Here is a 19,062-nt window from a genome sequence, read left to right on the forward strand (position 1 = left end):
GTTCATTTCCGCCCCGCATACAGGACGGACACGGCCCCTTTAAGGGGGAACAGACATTCCGGGAGGAGGTGTCCCCGCCTCTGACGTCACCACCCGTCAGCCAATCAGACGTCTTGGGGAAGTTCTTAGAGCCCTGCCCGGAAGAACTCAGCGCGACGCCGAGAGGAGAGGAGAAGTCGTCCCACAGGTACACCGAAGTCTTCGCTGTCCAGCCGGAGGATCTGAAGGTGGACGTGTCTTCGCCGGAGGAACAGGGAGGAAGCCCAGCTGTCACGTCGTTCCAGAACGAGAGTAAGCCAGGAGGCCAATGGTACCACTCTCCGCCCCGCCACACTTCAGGAGAAGTGTGGCACCACAAGGTACGAGCCAAGTTAGGAGGGCTCCTATTCACATGGGGAGGGACCCGATAGGGGTGGGTGACGGGAGGGATCCCAACACGAGTGGCTGACGTATCCATCACACCCAGTGCACCCCTCCACGAGAGTGTTCCACTTATCGGTGAAAGGTTCCCTGGTGATCCCGTCACTTCCCCTCCTCCTCTTTTCCCCTTATAAAGTCCCGGGTTGGGACTAACCTCCGCTATATTTTCTTTCTCTTCCTTTGAGAGACATCGAGGGAACCCCTTACTTCCGGAGGCATCCCTGCTTGACAAGGCGAAGCACCGGACCAGACCACACAAAAGACCTGCGAGATCCCGGAGACAGACCACTCCTTCCGTGCTCGTGTAGTTTTCGTTTATGAACTGGAACTTTTGAAACTTGGTCAATAACAATAAACCTCTTCTCTTTTGCGACTACTAACTCGGGGTCCTTCTCTTACAAGGGTTAGACCTCTTCCCCTTCCCTTCCCTTCTCACAATGCCAAAGACTGGAACAGAAATGGCGCCTGGACTATTCTCATACCAACAAAACTGAATATCGGGCGTCTTTAAAACTCTATAAAATCAACATACAAAAGGCCCAAGCCAGTTTCTTCGAAAATAAGATTAACGAAGCAGCATCCAAACCTAAGGAATTTTACCAGATCGCAAAAAATCTGCTAAAACTCCCAGACAAGCTTCCAGATCCTCTGACCGCACAAACTCGCTGCAATGAACAGGCCGACTATTTTTACAATAAAATAGCCACGATCTACTCCTCCTTCCCCCCATCCCCTCACCCCCTATCGGCTCAACAGTATACCAGACCCACCCCTCCTACTTCTCTGGAAACCTTCCCTCCTCTGCAATCTACCAATCTAGAATCCATAATACTACAAGTCAAGTCTAGATCCCCTAGTGACCCAGCCCCAGCTCGTTTCCTAAAAACTATTACCCCCACCATCCTCCCCACTATTCTGAACCTAATCAACAACTCTCTCTCAGTAGAGCTTGTTCCCCCAAAGTGGAAACAAGCTATAGTGAAGGCTCTCCTGAAGAAATCCAATCTAGACCCGATGAATCCGGGAACTACCGCCCAATCTCTTTGCTACCGTGGATGACTAAAATCGTGGAAAACTACGTAAACCAATGCCTGACAGAATTCTTGGAAACTAACAACTCTCTGGACACCTCTCAGACTGGATTCCGCCCCATGCACGGAACGGAAACTGCTTTATTAGCAGTAACAGAAGGAGCTAGAAAAATCGTGGATCAGGGCGGCACTGCGGCCATCATTTTACTGGACCTCAGTGCCGCCTTCGACACTAAGTCATGACATCTTATGCCACAGAATGCCAGAGCTAGGGATAACCTCCACTGCTGCGACCTGGCTACACTCCTTTCTAGCCGCTCCTTCCGTGTCTGTGAGGGGAATACCACCTCGCTCAGCAGACCACTTAGTTGTGGGGTTCCTCAGGGCTCGTCCTTGAGCCCCACACTATTTAACATTTACATGCTTCACCATGCAGAAATATTATGCCCTTTTGGCGTTCAAGTCGTGTCTTACGCCAACGACACGCAATTGGTGGTTACCCTGACTCATCCCTCCTCTTACTCCAGCGATCTCAGAGGCTGCATGGAAGCAGTATGCACCTGGATGAGCCAGTCCTACCTGAAGCTGAACGGCGACAAAACAGAGCTAATGGTGCTGGGTTACTCCCCCCAAAAATCCATCGACTCTCTGTGGCCGCCAGCACTAGGCCCCGCACCCCCAGCCGTGAATTCCATCAAGAGCCTGGGCATCTGGCTGGACAACGCATTAACCTTCGGCCACCAAGCAACCAAACTAGCAGCCACCTGTATAGGTATTATGAGACTCATACGAAAGATCCTACCGCTCCTCCCTTTCGAGGCCAGACAGATCTTGGTCCAGGGTCTAATCCTCTCTCGGCTAGACTTCGGAAATGCCCTTTACCTAGGAGCCCCCGAATCCACCCAAAAAAACCAGCAGGTTATCCAAAACTGCGCAGCTCGTACTCTCCTACGCATCCCCAGACGGCAATCAGTGAAATCTGAATCAAGAGCCCTTCACTGGCTGCCAGTAAAGGATAGAGTCAACTTTAAAAGCATGTGCATCGCCCACCGTGCTTACTGGAGGAAAGGAGCAACCCTGAATCACACCTTAATCACCCCCTACCACCCCAACAGGCAGCTGAGGTCGACCCTCGCCTTCCAAGTCATCATTCCTAGGTTCAAAAAAGAAAGAAGTGGAGGAAGAATGTTCTCAACAAACGCGGCCAGGCTCTGGAACTTCCTCCCACTCTCTATCCGATCTGAACCTAACATCCTGCTTTTCCGTAGAAAATTAAAAACCTTTTTCTTCAGGAGATAACCTCGACCCGCGCCACCCACTTGTATTCTGTTAAAGCGCTAGGACGCCTGCGGGTAGCTATCGCGCTATATAAAAATGTATTCCATTCCATTCCATTCCCCATCAGCCCCTGAGATGCGGGGGCCCCCCAACTCTTCAGGGGGAGCCACTTTTAGCCCAAAGTCAATGAATATCTGTGAGATATGGGAGACTCAAGGGCCCCTCTTCACATTCTGCAGGTGGGATGGGGGCATAATTTTGAGTTACACCACTAACCAGTGGAGAATACTGGGGCTGAGGCCATGGCAGAAATCAAAGAGTAGAAGAGCAAGAGTGCATATCGCATTTTCTCTACCATGGGAGTACGTTTTGAAACAGACATCTGGTGAGACTGTCTCCTGTGGCAATCTGAGGCCAACATTAAATCTGGTGGTGAAAGCACTGGGAAGTGTAGACATATTGGGGAATGGTGATTGGAAGAGGTGAATAAAAACTGGACAAATGAAGTACCTGATTGGCAACATTGGGGTGAAGAATCAAAGATATAGTGATGCAAAGAAGCATCAGGAGGAGGTTCCAAAGAATGTGTGCCATCAGTGCAAAACATGACAGTCATTATTGAAAGTATGAAGTAGAGGCTCCACAAAAGAAATGATAGGAAACAAGGGCCAAGGTGAGGCATCCAGAAGCTGGGCTTCCTTAAAAAGCCAAAGGTGAAGATCTATGTGGTTTTGAGGGAGGCTCACTGATGGAGGTGCTGTGGATCTAAGAATAAGGGGACCCTGTGGTCATCAATATATGTCACTGTCTCAAGAATGAAGAGATCAGTCTTTCCTGGATGCAGATCGAGGCTTTATTATAAAAACTGGTTTCATGGACTTAAAAGACAAAGACAGATTTATAATTCTCACAGGAGCAAAAAGAGTGCTTTCCTTTGAAGGGCACGGTGTCCCTTTGCTTCAGGACATGCACTGAAGTCTACAATTCATCTTAAGGGGAAGGTGACAGGAGGTTTAAAAGTGGCACTTACCATGCAACATTTGCCTGGATAATTATTATTCTGACAAAAAAAAAGAAACATTAATTCAAAGCAGATTGAATCATCATGTAATAGGTATTATGGCGTTCTAGTTTACCTTGAGCAATCCATAGGAAAATGATTCCTCGAAGACAATATTTATGATGCCTTCGAGTGTGAAAAGAATATATTTCCACGCCGATCAAAACGATCTACTGCAAGCTGACACATATTAACAAAGTAGGACAACTACTAATCATAGGTTTATTGCAATAATGATTTAGAGAATTCTTTCTGATATTCAGAAGATTCAACAAATTTCCCCAGGAGCACCCATGGAAATCCACACTAACTGTACTCCCCTCTATTCTTCTATATACATCTTCTATACTTCTTTGAATTGTTCATTGGGTGAACAATTCACAGCAGTTAGTATGGTTGATTCTGAATTAGTACACACACAGTTTCTCTTTTACTCCACAGGGAAAATACTTTTCAGCTTGGGGAAATATAGGACAATAATTTCTTGGGGCACATCTAAACATGTTTCCAAGATGGTTGTAGGTACACAAAACGTTTATGAATAAAGTCAAACTTACAAGTTTGTAACTGGAGCATGCATTTTGCAAGACCCTTCTCTTCCCACCTAAACACAATTTTCCTGCCTCAAACCATAAACTTACACATTTGCAAAAGAGCGAAAATACTTGCAGATTTTAATTTAGAAAAATCCTCAGGGAGAAACATGGGTCGACATTTTCCTGGTTAATATAAACATGCTCACAGAATGGATATAGGCATACAAAATGTTTGTGAATAAAGTCTAACTTACAGGTTTGTAGCTGGTGCATGCATCTCGCATGCCCATTTCCATCCCACCAACATACCCATTTCCTTCCTATAACCACAACCTTCCAAAGTTGGAGGACCATACTTGCAGATTTTCTTAAGACAAAAATTCCACCTGCTGGTGTAAAGCTCTGCAGACCTGATCCCATGGAACGTGATCATGGCAGTCCAAATATTTCCTTCTGTTTATTGATAAACCAGGCACACTAATTATTTTGATGTGAGTATTTTGGAATTCACACTTACAAAAGAAGAGGGACGAGGAGCAGGTTAAGAAAAAACTAAGGCAGGTCCTGTGCCTCTGCTCCTAAGTAGTAAATGAAAACACAAGGAGGCAACAGTTCCTAAAGGGGAGTGAAGGGTTCTCAACAGTCTGATTATGATTGTGAGAGAAAAGGTTTTTGTTTCCATAAGGTAACCGAGTATGCATAAAATGGGAGTATGCCTCATTAAAATTATGTGCCCTCACACACTCAAACGAGTGTAAAGCATCATCATAGGGCGGTGCTCCTCGTGGGGGTGGCGCTGCATTCCCTCACAAGCCTTACAGAAGGGCTCTTTGTCAGAGTTCTTTTCAAGGAGGTGCTGTATTTGTGCATGTGGGTGTGTGGGACAAGGTAAAGTGAGTGAGTGATGATAAAATTACCTCGCGGTACCCTGACAAAATGTTTAATAAAGGGTCCTAAAGGCAAATTAAAAAATGGGTTTGGAGACTCTCTGTTGAATTAATAGGAGGGGTTGGATAGATGTTTATCCAACCTGCTCACAAACCGTGGAAGGGGGGGTCATGTGTTAGGGGTCATAAATGGCCGACATGTTTCGCTCTTGTTAACGGTTCCTAATGGATCCTTATGTGCTTCTTCAGGACGGGGTATAAAAATGGGGAAAAATAAGAGAAGGACTGGGAGTCAGGGAAAGCCCTATACTTCCAAGTCAGCAAGAGTCTTGGTTGGAAGGACGTCACTGCGTCCAAGAACCGTCTTGTCCAAGTTATAAAAAAGCTAAACCTGTGGGAGACAAGGGGAAAACAGAAAGCCACCAGAGGACGCTGGATTCAATACAGTATAAGGATAAAGATACAAAAGTACTGACAGTCACAAGAAAATCAGAGACCGACAGGCGGCTAAAGCAAGAAGTGTGTTAAAGCCAGGTGAGGGTAGGAAAAGAAAAGTGCCAGGTCCTGAACCCATAAAAGAAATGCTTCTAACAAACGGAAATGTGAGAAAAGGAGAGCGAGTGGTCATCCCAATAATTTCAAGGTGGTGTGGCGGGGGAAAAAATTATTTCATCAAGAAGAACAGGGGAAGGGGGGAAAATCAACAGGGTAGACAGAGAGACAGACTGAGGTGATGCAGGCGGAGCAAGCTGAAGTTACAAAGTTAATCATGCGGCGGAAATAGCCCGCAAAAGTTATGAGTGAGGGACAAAGTAGTCCTGAATGGGGACGGTGTGGTGGCCCAGGCTCAATCTGAGGAGGGCTAAATGGGAAGCTGCTAGTAGAGCTGCCACCGTCCTGAAAGCACAGAAGGAAAAATAATCCGGATCGTGATGGCAGCTACGGGGTGAGTGACAGAAGAGGGCGGGATACACCCACAGTCCGAAGGTACGGACCCGGCATGCTGGAGATCATCGGAGTGAGAATAAGGGGGCCTATGGACAAGCGAGCGTAGAGAGGCGCAAAAGTCATATGCTCACCAAGGGCCAGGGATCGTGAAAGCACAGGGGCGCGTAAGTGCAGGAAACCGCGCTATGCTAATGTGCTCAAATCCAGAAAGGGAAAGAATATGAATAAAAGGGGGGGGGGATAAGTAAGGAAACAGAAGAGGCATCACTAACCCTCTTGTATTGAAGGAAGGGCTGTAGCAGCGAAACGTCTGGCAGCCGGGGGATAACTAGAAAAGAAAAAGTGTATGACAAAGGGTGTTCATTCGTAACTTAGTGGGTGTGGATTCACAGAAATCGAACTTACCAAAATAATCTGTCCCGCTCCCGTAGGTGACTCACCAATTTTCCCTGAACAAGGTGTCTGGAACCTAGCGCTCAGACCAGGTAATGCTGGTTGGCAATGTGGGACGGGACACGGAAGGAATAAAAGCAGGAGGGGGCTATCACTACCGGGTAGAAGGGTGGGGACAGGTAGAGCGGTGAGGTGGGAAGGGGTCTGACAACTTCCAGGTGGAGGGGCGGGGAAAGGTGAAGCGAAATGAAAAAGGGTAATCACTCTCGCGGCCATGTTGCAACAGCTCACAAGAGTGGAGCTACTGCGGGTGGGATACAAAAGGTGGAATTAAGAAGACCACGGAAATTGAATAATGAATTAAAAACACAGAGATCGGTGAAAAAATACCGCAAAATAGAATTAAAACCACGAAGGGTCACGTTAATGGCGCCACAGTGACGGTGGAGGTTAAAAAGATCGAGGGTGAGGGGTGTATTAAAGGAAGCGGACGCTGTTGGGGCGGCCATGTTGGAAAGGGAATGTGGTATGCTACGACTCATAAGCAAGAGTGGTGCTATAATGGTAAATCTTAAAAACCTAAGATGTATATTGTAAAAATGTAGATTGTGAAGTAAAGGTAGTGCCTTGCAGAAAAAAAACCTTAATCGGTTATAATACTAGCATGGGAGTAAGGGCGATGACTGGTCAATGGTAAAGAGGGAAGAGGGCTAAAGATGGATGGGTTTGAAAAAACCTGTGGGTTGCAATTCATAAATAGGTGGCAGATCTTGAGCTTTATAATGCATTTGCTAATGCAGTTAGGTCATGACCAACTGACCTAGTGATACAGGACTATGGTACCAATTCAATCCACGGAATCGCCTCGTTAAGACCTATTTTATCACTTTTTAGTCTGAAAACCCATTATTGTTCACGTCTATATAGGGCAGATATGTTCCAATGGGGGTAAGAATCAATTACTGTCCATTGAAGACCATCTGGAGTATGCTTCTTCTCAGCGTAATGAGTCTATAGTCTAGTATTTTTCTTGCGGCAGCGAATGGTACTCTTATGCTCATTAATGCGGGTCTTGACTGGTCTTGTGGTCATCCCTAAATAGTGAAGTGAGCAAGGGCATGTAAGTAGATAAATGCAGTTCTTGGTGTTACAGTTCGTGTGGCGTTTTTGTTGCCATGGTCTTCTCATGCCTAAGTCTATTTCTTTGGTTGCTGTTGTCTGGGGGCATACAGAGCACGACCCGCATGCATAATGTCCTACAACTGGAGGTAGTGCCCATAGTGTTGGTTGTGTTTGTACCTGATTGATAGGGCGTGTGTGTACCAGCAGGTCTCTAAAGTTTTTTGTTTAGAAGGCTTAAGAATATGTTCTGATTCGAAATTGGCCACGTACAGACAGGCCAGGCTCGGCGCAAAGGTACTCCCCCATGCTAGTACCTTGGATCTGGTGATACAATTTGGTCTCGTAGGCAAAGAAATTCTCTTTTAAGGCGATGGTAGTACAGTCGCGAATGAAGTTAATGGGTGTTGTATGGGGCCATGGGTCTTGGTCGTGGAGAGCTCATTCGAGAACCTCGATGGTGAAGTCCTGAGGTATATTGGTATATAGCGCTTCTACGTCTAGAGTGACCAAAAGGTTGATCAAATAAGGATCTGTAAAGTTTTGGATCAGATTCAGGACTTCGGTGGTGTCTCGTAGATATGTTGGAGTTTTTACTACTAATGGTCTCAGGAAGAAGTCACAGAATTTGCTGAGAGGCTCCAGTAGTGAGTCAATCCCAGACACAATCGGGCGTCCTGGAGGAGGATTGATGCCTTTATGAATTTTGGGAAGACAGTAAAAGTAGGGGGTATGAGGGTTATCATTAATCAGAAATTATGCTTCATCTCGGGTTATCCAACCTTCGATTTCTGCTTCCATCACCAGGCTTTTTATCCGGATGCTTAGATGTTTGGTGGGGTCTACTGTGATACGCTCATAATATTTTGTATCTGAGAGTTGGCGAGTACACTCTGCATCATAATCCAACGTGTCTTATATAACAATGCCTCCCCCTTTATCTGCCGGTTTTATGATAATGGTTGGATCATTTGTGATCTCCTTCAGTAGTCTTCTCTCTCTTTTCATCAGGTTATCAAAGGGATGGTTCTGTGTGATTGCCTGGATGTCTTTCAAGATAGCTTGTTCAAATGTCAGAACCTCGTTGGGTGTCATGGCTGTCGTAGGTGTGAATTTGGATTTTTTCTTAAATCCTGTGCCTACAATGGGGTCCTCGATTTTGTTTTGAAAAAATGCCTTTAATCGCACTTTACGAAAGAACTGATGGAGTTCTTGATGGAGTAAAAAGGTGTCGTCCTTAGGGGTGGGAACGAAGCCCAAACCCTTTTCCAGGAGTAGATCCTCACCTTCCCCAAGAGGATAAGATGAAAGATTCACAACTAGGGTTTGGCGGTCTTGCTCCTCAGTACCATTTGTTACTGATCTTGCCAATGGACATTCTTGACTCCTCCTCTTCTTCTGCCTCTTCCTCTGCCCCTCCCTCTGTTGAGAAAAGGGGGGTTCGGGAACTGTTGGTATTGGGGCATCGAGGAGAGGTGTCCTGGTGGTCCTTGCTACATGGTAGGGTGTCCCATCCAAGGTCCCTGGTTTATTTGTGGATGGAAAGGTAAGGATGGATAGCTTTGCATAAGCGGGGGTGGTTGATGTGACAGAGATTGTTGGTGTCTGTAGCCTCCCCTTTGTCTTCGCTGGGTGTTCTCATAACTTGAGTCGCTGCTGATAGATTCCGATCTTCCTGAATGGGTATTACTTCCCTCATCAGATGTGGTTTCAGAGTGTTGAAAAATGTAATCATCTTTAATATAGGGGTAAACTTTTTCTTTATCAAAGCGTTTTAGATCTTTCTGGAGTTTGTTCACTTTCTGTTTTGTAATGAAGTCTTTAAGGTCATTCATCTCCTCATTTATTTCTGCAAGTCGGGATTTAAAGGCAGTGATAGATATGCCTGTCTTTAAATCATTCTCTGCGGTTGTGATTTTTATGAGGAGTTCATCAGACAGACGTCTTGCTGTGTTGATAATTAGTACCAACCAATCGCGGGTGCATTTCCAGGCTATTTTTGACCATTCATGGCGAAAGGTAAGATCTTCTAAAAATATTATGGGTGCTAATGTGACCAGGAGACCGTTTGGAGCGATATTAGCTCTGAGATACTCTGTCATGACAATCCCATGTAGGGCTGTCTTGATCTGCAGTTTTCTGATTGATTGTAAGGCTCTCCAATCATCATTCTTACTGACTGTGCTAGTGCTGCCTTCTCCTGCTAAGAGAGGGTGCTCTGAGGATTTCAGCTATAATATCATCGTCAAAGCTAAGTCCTTGGTTGTCCATCTTGCTACAGTCATTGTCTCTAACTGGGGATGTATGTAAAAGGGATGGTCCACCTAAGATCGGGACGAAGTAAGCTAAAAAGTATATAATGTTGTGTCCAGGGTAGAGGAAAGGAGAAAAAAGAGAGGGTGTCCCACGGCTGGCCGCCGTACATCAATTCAACACTAACAAAAGAAGAGGGACGAGGAGCAGGTTACGAAAAAATTAAGGCAGGTCCTGTGCCTATGCTCCTAAGTAGTAAATGAAAACACAAGGAGGCAACAGTTCCTAAAGGGGAGGGAAGGGTTCTCAACAGGCTGATTATGATTGTGAGAGAAAAGGTTTTTGTCTCCAAAAGGTAACCGAGTATGCATAAAATGGGAGTATGCCTCCTTATAATTATGTGCCCTCACACACTCAAACGAGTGTAAAGCATCATCATAGGGCGGTGCTCCTCATGGGTGTGGCTATTTTGGAATTACCAAGTACTGATATGAGAAGAAATGAATTCCCTTTCCGTCTCTGCTCATATCAGGAGCTTATTAGGTGTGTGTCCATAGGTTGTTCATCCTTACAAGTATAATCCCCGTTTTCGTAAGACAAGCAGATAAAATAGAACTTTAGCTTGCACAACACCTCATCATTATAGGCATACTCTACCAATGCTGGGGTTGGGCTGCCATGACTCAAATCTTCAGGGAATATGAAACGTATGTAGTTGGCAAGGATATGAATCAGCTGCTCTAATGTTCGTTACCACATTAATGGTGGTCTAAGTCATTTCTATGCCCAAGCCCATTGTTCAGTGAAAGTTATGCTCTGTTTTGTGAGCAGAGCTAATCAAATGCATGATTAGAAAACAGTGACGTAACAACACACTTTGCCGCCTGTGGTGATCCCTGCATTAGCGCCCCGCTGTGGCCGCATGGAAGAGCGGGGGTGGGGTGCTGGCGATTGCTGCATTTGCCACCCCACAGCACATGCTTGTAAGAGCAGGGGGAGGCCCCTGCCCCCAAAACTCATGCCGCCCAGGACGGACTGCCCCCCCTTGCTACCCCGCTGATAGAAAACTATGGCAAGAAGACAAAAATATTCATGCAATCAATTACATTTTTTTAGGCAATCAGTGACATCTCGGCTGTAACATTAGTATCCAACTGAAATAACAAAAAAGAAGCAATCAATCCACAATTTAAAAACACAAGTTGTATTGAAGCACAAAACCAATAACCATACCTCAAAAACGTCAAGAGAATTACTGATCAAACCCTGAAAGTGGTCACTGATGTGCTTAAGTTCTTGGATCACCTACAATAAAAAATTCATAAAGTTTTTTATTTACAACATTTGTTGTTAGTCAGTATCATCTTTATTCAATTATTAAAAATAATCCTAAGTGAACAATCATCACATAAAATATACAATACGTTATTAAACATTACACACAATAGTTTTAAAAATTCAGAGTTATGCCATGGTATTGCGATTTTTAAGAATGTTCCTACAGAAAAACATGCAACAGGATCAGATACCATACAAAGATAATAAAATGCTGGCCTGCATTGTCGAAAGCCCAGGGCTTTTAAAATAGGTAGCAAATATCTGAGTCTAAAAGGTTCAAAATACTTACAAAAAACGGTAAAGTTCACCAGTGTCTGGAAGGAGGTACCGTCACAAAGGCACACAAGAATATATTTTGTGTCATATGGTCCCAAAAGTACAAACAGATTGCATCTGGTAGACAACAGCCAGAACCTGGTCAAGAGTGATCTTTCCCAAACATTGTTGAACTGTGAGAGATAAAGTTCAGTACCCTGACATAGATGATTTCCCAAGTTCCTTAGTCTCTCTAGCAGCAGATGCAAATCTCAGAATCCCTTCTTACCAAACCAGCCTCTCTTTTACTCAACAGATGAGGGAAAAAAAACAGCTCCGTCCTTCTCAAATTTTCAGCGATGCTGTCCTTCCCAAACTTTCAGCGATGCTCTAAATATAACTTAGCCATTGGATTTTCTGCCACAGATCACATGCCACACAGTCAGACATCATCTCCCTATTAAATTCAGTGTGTTTATTTCCCCAAACCGCAATCCAGAGAAGAAGTGGTGCAAGATTTATATGATCGTCCACAAAACTCAGGCCCAATTCCTTGTGTGAAAAGAAATGGGGACTACCTGGTCCTACCCCAAACAATCGGCAACAAAATTGATTCTCTTCTTCCAGAAACCCCCATATAGATACCCCAAAGCTAATAATCAGTAAATACTTTAGTTTATACACCTCCAGTAAGGAAAAAATTGGTTTGTTACTGACTCTAGAAGCTAACCCAAAAACAGCCCCCACAGAGGTATGTTCCATAAACATGGCAGCCAGTTGTCCCTAGAGTCAAAAGTTACCTCCAGGTAGGAGAACTCATTAACACGCTTAATAATTTGCCCCTTTATCATCATGGGCCCAGTTTTGGTTGGGGCTTACTACACACCATATAATAGGTTTTAGATATATTAACTTCTAGATCATCCATATATTTGACAAACGCACCAGTAAGACCACGTAAACAATTTGGTTTTCTTAAAAGCAAAATCGCGTCATCGGCATAACGTAAAGCCGGCACGTACTTAGCTTTCCGGCTTCCGGAAGATCCTTCCCATGTGAAACCCCCCCAAAAATATAATACAGCCCGTTAATATATAAACACCCCTAAAAAGTTTAAATGATTTAATACACTCATCCTCCATGCAAACCTAACTGATGCACCGACTCCCTCATGTAATGTGTATAGAAATTCAACTATTGTGTGAGGCAAACCGAATTTAGGTAAAATTTCCCAGAGTTTGGAGCTATTTACCTGATCAAAGGCACTGCTAGATCCATAAAATGATATAATGATCCCTTTTAGCAATCATATTTCGCTATCAAAAGATATAAATTCAGACATTGCTCTTGAATCCCAATCCTATCACAAAACCCAAACTTCAAAAAACTGAGGATATCATTATCCTGGACCCGAACCTCAGTTCTATGTAGATTAATATGCCCCACAATCTTAACCATTGAATCCATCAAAGAAATTGGTCTCTAACACTGGGGATCCTTCCTGTTACCTTTCTTAAAAATAGGTACTATAAAAGCCGTTTGCCATGAGGCACGTATTTTCTGGGAGACAGTGGCATTAAGAACATTGGTGATGATAGGTGCCCACAGGGGGATAGTCTCTTTGCAGAGGGTCACTGGTACTCCCTAGGGCCAGTGCCTTGTTAGACCGACTATCTTCAATGCCGTTACAACTTCATCAAGGTGAAATGTGATCTCTAAGGGGAACTGAAGAACAATAACCATCTCATCCTTCCCAGATTTTACCCAAAGGAGTAAATCCTCCTGAAATAATCTTGCCTGTGTTTGGGAGCAATATTGGACCCTGACCCTTCTGTAGTTACATTACTGTAATTCACTCTATTTACAATGTCACAAAATCTCATAGTCTCCTTTACTTTACATATTCACACAAGATTCTCCCACATTTCTGCCTTGATCCCAGGTTTCCCATTTCTAATAGATTGCTTGTATTCCATCCTGGCAGTGGCCATCAATATCTTCTTCCTGGGTTCACAGTTAAGTGCTAGGCGTAATCCTTTATTTGCAGCTTTACATGAGCTGTCAAACCATCCTGGATAGGGACTCCTTGCAGGTTTACCGCGGCCATTAACAAGATCCATAACAGAGTTTTTCAGTTTTTCAAAGGCTAATAAAATTTCAAATGGAGGTGGGTTATCGGACCAACAGACAATCCGCAATCAGTCCTCGGTTGGATCTCAGCAAAGTGGTCAGCACAGTCGGAAAATGGGCTTTTTGACAACTAATATTAAGCCTATTATCCTTTATAACAAAGTCTGTCGGCCCTAAGGGTTTGTGAGATCACCTGCAGTTAGGTACATCAAGTGCCAGTTCTACAGGGTTATGATCACGATGCTTACGTTCCCTAACTCCTCCAGCAAAAACAAGTTGGCCCTAATCCTCTGTAATAAAAATATAACCAATTCTGGTAATCTGACCCCCCAATCCACAAAAGTGGATGTCTGCATGAACAAATAACCCACCTTCCCAACTACATTTAGTGTGCTAAAATTTAAAAGGACCTCTAAAAGTTTCATCCTTTTGCGATCAGCAGCATGGGCATACAAATGGTTGTCCGCCATCGCAAATGGATCATGTGAAGTTGTATTTGTTCCTATATTGGCATTAAAATCTCCTCCTACTATGGCATGACATTCAATGTAGTGGCTGATTTGTGTTTTAAGGTAGACAAGACATAAAATAGGGAATCAAAATTATTGCAAAAATTAATAACAAAAAAATGTAACTTGTTAATAAGGATCACCCATAGAAATAGTATCCCAATGATGGTTGCAAAGAACGTGAAAAGTCTTATACAACTTTGAAATACGAATCATAATCATCAACCCCTCCCCTCCATGCTCTATGCCATGCAACAGCAATAGCAGGGACAAAAAAACTAATAACTATCCCAAGTGATATTTTCCAAAGTCCAAGTCTCTTGCATCATCACTATCCGACACACAAGATGGAACAAAGAGTCTACCCTGTTAGCAATATCCAAAGGTAGAGAACTTACAGCACCAGTATCTGATGTAGCCGGGGTCTCACAGTACTCCAATGAGTGACAATGAAGTGATAGTCAATCAATGCCTCTAAGGCTGAATGGGCGGAGGACCTGTTGCTTGTCAGAAGAGATGGACGGCAATCAGCTGTCCTGGTATTAAGCAGGAATCTATGTGGTGGAGGCTCCATCCTAGGCTGCTACTGTTTGTAGAAGAACCTTAGTGGTGCTAAATTAATGCCATAGGTCATCGGTCTTTGTCGGTAATTGGATAAGATCAAACGTCTAGCTAACCTAGAGTAATGACAATTGATGACAATACAAACCCTCCTCTGCTGCTTGGCCGAAGAGCCAATCCATCCAATCATCCTAAGAAATAGGATGCTCTTATATTTTGCGGGATTAAAGTCAGAGTTTTGGCTTAACCAAAGGCAAACCTTATTCTTCAGTTGAGTAGTAGATTCCCCAATGGATGTCGGCAAAAGTGGCACATTTGTTAGCACGGCAACATATCGACAGCATTCAGGGGGAAGGTTTAAGCGTGAATGATTCACCTTATACAATTCCGTGCCTTCTTTGTTCATACCAGTCAATAATACTTCTTTGTTCCCATTTTGACTGACTCTCCCAGCTTGAGACACCATTGTATTATTGGGAACAACCTCACAAGATACAGAAGTGGTAGAACTAATTGAACCAGGGGGCAAAACCTGCCTCATCCCTGTGTGGGTAGCTGCATCATTGACTGTATCATTAAATGATGTGGTTAACACAGTACTAGGCTGCCCAGCCTCAGCTTTATGCAGACTGATAAAATGGGAAATATTTGGCTCCAAAGATCTCAGCCTTTCCATCAGAGGAGCCATACTGGCCTCAATAATCACGTTAAATTGCTCTAAAAGATGGACTGTCATTGGAGGTAATTCCAAGGGCCTCAGTATACACCTGGCTGAGGGGGCCATAGCTGGGGCGCTTTACGACTTCCTTTTTTATAATGCAGATCACTCAATGGTGAGGTAATCAAACCATTTTAAATCTCCCCTCGTTGACAAACATGCTAGGTCCTATGAATAAATCTAAGGACCACCATGGAATCCCAGGGTACCCTAGGTGACTAGCTAGCTTGGGGGTATAAAGCAGGGGTGGCCTGACAGTCACAGAGCTCAAGGTATAGATGTCATTCTGTGAGGTCCATTGACCCCCAGTATCTTCCTCTTCCCCTCTTAGCTCACAAATAAAATCCAATATCTTGCTATGTAAGAACTCACCAGGCTAACAATCTTTAGAAAAAGGATTGCTCTTATTGCTATCGTACAGTTAGGGCCATTCTTAGGCAAAGAAAAAATAAAAAAACTAATGCCACTCACCCAAGTAATTCTCATAACCTTGGGCCAAGAGAAGTGGACCAACCTCTTCCGGCTGATAGAGGTCAAAGACAGGCCCATTCTTGGCATGGTCGCCTCCCGCATGTATACCAAGCCCGTGGGACTCACATCTCTTAAGAACGCGTCAGTAATGCTGGAGACCTTCCTCCTTGGCTTGTAAGTGACTTCTGGAGGTAAACATTGTTTACCACACATGCAACACAACGCATTCCATTACAAGGCGGTCATTACAACGACCACGTTGTTACAGCGCATGCCATTACAATGCAAGTTGGAACGTTGACTTGCTGTGGGTGTTAGAAGGTGTTGGATTTAAAACCCAACACCTTCCCTACTGTTGCACAGACTGGAGTTGGAATAGTAAAATATACTATTCCAACATCCAGCTCCCCCCCTACAGCAGGTCCTTGTTCCGACTTGCGTTGTAATGGCATGCGATGTAACAAAGCGGTGGTTGTAATTACCGCGTTGTAATGGCATGCAATGTAACGTGGCATATTCCTTCTTGGGGTTGCAGTCCCCCACCGCAGCCCAGCAAGACCGCAGCAACATGACAGCACATCTCAATATATGTGAAATATCATTCACAAGATGGTTATAAATGTAGCAGCAACCCATAAAGATGTGCAAATTGCAAATTATGTGTAAATCAAGGGGAGGGAGAAAGAAGGAGTTGCGACCCACTCAGCTTCTTTAACAAATATCTAGATATCAAATGAGAGTGGATCACTGGTCCTGAAAGAACCAAAGTTAGCATCAACAGTTAATGAACTGTTAAGAAACCCTCATTCACGTTTATTGCAAGGTGGTATTATAGCGGTATGTTCGATTATCCGCTAGTGCTTAACAACGTGACAGCATCATCATTGGGTTACTGTGTGCTTCCTCCACCCGGAGGTTCTTGCCTCTAGTTTTTTCAGTAGTGATCATAGAAGTGAGAATGTACAGCCGTGTGTGGTGAAGAAATCCCAGTGAGTGTAGGTTAAAATACTCGTAAAACCAGTCAATAATTTTAATTTTTTTAAAACTGGGTTCGGGTTGATTAAAAATGATTTACGTGCAAAATCAGACACTTTAGGGTCTGGTGCACTAAGTGAGAATGTTCAAAAAAATGGTCGACATGTTTCAGCCCTATCTTCTGCCCCTAAGGGTCAGGTGGGCTTTCATCAGGACCTAGTGTTTTTGTGGAGGAATCTAAATTTCATAGGACTCCTTGAGGAGGGTGGAGTGAATCGTCCAACCAACACAAATTTGTTCAATTTGAACCTGTTAGGAGGTGGTGGGAAAAAAAAAGGTATGAAGACTAAGTTCAGTCAAAATACATGCTGTAACTATGTTCAAAATTTAGAGCATCAGCCGTTGTTTTGCAACTTTAAAATGACAATACTATAATTAAAATATAATGCCAATCGAAAAACAGGCTAATATTGACATTTGTTAATGGCAAAAATGGCCCTCTTTTTATATTCAGAAGGAGATTGCAGGAAGAAAGGAACCAAACAAAAACACAAACACAAACTATTAGCCGTTTTTTGAAACAAGAAACAGTTCCCGTTGGACTTGGGAACGCGGTGCTCAATGTTGTTTTTAGGCTGTCATACACAATTCAGTAATGTCATACACAACACACAGCGCACAGGAATCTAGAGAGGGAATGATGAGCCGCCTTATTCTGTAAAGCTAACATCGCTTAATGTAGAGACATAGAGTTGTGTTAAGAAGTTGTTGCAGATCGCAAAACGCCGTGTTCCGTAAAGCTGACATTGCTTAGTATAGGGACATAGAGTTGCGTAAGGAGATATCATGAATATTATGTTACGCTGCCAATACCATAAAGGTGAAGTGCTGATAAAATCACAAGTTGTTCACATAATTTCCAAAACGAATATTTGGAAAAGTAGTATTTAACGCCTAAAGCTGACATATATGCTAGTTTCAGAAGACCGTGAGCGTGCGCAGACTCTTTTCAGGCATGCTAGTTTCAGTCGGTCAAAATAATGTGCAGGAAGAAAGAATACCTTGTTTTCTCTAGTCGAGGAAACCTTCGGGGGCAGGAGGTTAGACCCCGCTCTTGGGAAAGGGGGAGGAAAGAATAGACAGCCAGTCTGGGTGAATGGCCGAGAACTTAGGCCTGAGCTACTCTTTAGACGAAATCAATGCAATTTTGTCCCTTCCCTCACTACTGCAGGACAAAGACCTAACACAAACTTTAGCACAAACTACAGACTGGGAAGAACTGTCCGAGTTGAAAAAGGAACAAGTACGCACTGCTATTCATGGGATCATAATGACTGAATATCTCCGCGCCAACGTGGCCCCAAGAGGACTCTGGGTGAATAACGCTCCACGCATTTTCCTGCATGACTTGACCTTCCGCAAAGATTGGTCCTCGATCTCATGGAAGTGTACGAGAGATTACCTTGTCCTGATCATAAAAACAGCTACCAGGTTGACTGAAGAACTTACCATTAAGATCCGGGTGAGTGAAACTAAACTTAAGAACATGGTGCACCTAACAGTATATAAAAAAAGACTTGAAGAGATTAACAAAGAAATGAACGAGACCAGGGACTATATCACACAAAACAAAATCCAAAAGCTTGGAAAAGACCTAAAGAAGTTCTCCAATGAAAGAATGCACCCCTATAGTGCTGACGACTATAAAGTCCCGGAAGAGAACTACGATAACAACTCGAGTAACTCGAGCATAGGTTCCTCTTCCAATGGATCAGACTGGAGTGGTGATGAGACCTACACACCCAGGCGAAATGGAGGACAATATAGACGCCAAAATAGGAGAAGGTCTCATAACTGGTATAACCCTTTTTTCAACGCTCCGCCACACCCAGCTTCCTTTCAGCCGTTTAATCTGAACTTTCAAGGCTGGAACGCCCCCTTTTACCCAGGCCCCCCACAGATGGGAATTCCACCACCACCGAATATGAGCCAAAACTACACACATAGACCTCCTTTTTTAGGGAGAGGCCAGACCAACAACAGGGCAAGAAGAAAGGGAGTAACCTGGGAAGACCAACAGCGCCAAGTACACACCAGGAGCATGACCAATGCGAAGCCGGGGACCAGCGCAACAACCTCGTCTTTAACTTAACCGATATTACTCTTACAACAGAACAGAA

The 19,062-nt window shown here is 44.0% G+C and overlaps 1 protein-coding gene across 1 annotated transcript in view; it reads right to left on the minus strand.

Annotated features, from left to right (window-relative positions):
- The window catches only part of CD109 (CD109 molecule), a 750,032-nt gene that overhangs the window by 439,932 nt on the left and 291,038 nt on the right, over nt 1-19,062 (minus strand). Inside the window, exon 16 of the mRNA XM_085610953.1 lies at nt 11,159-11,230. Within this exon, the coding sequence (XP_085467079.1) occupies nt 11,159-11,230 (72 nt within the window). The remainder of the gene's footprint in view (nt 1-11,158; nt 11,231-19,062) is intronic.

Source organism: Triturus cristatus, chromosome 6 (genome assembly GCF_964204655.1).
Source record: "Triturus cristatus chromosome 6, aTriCri1.1, whole genome shotgun sequence".
NCBI classification, from domain to species: domain Eukaryota; kingdom Metazoa; phylum Chordata; class Amphibia; order Caudata; family Salamandridae; genus Triturus; species Triturus cristatus.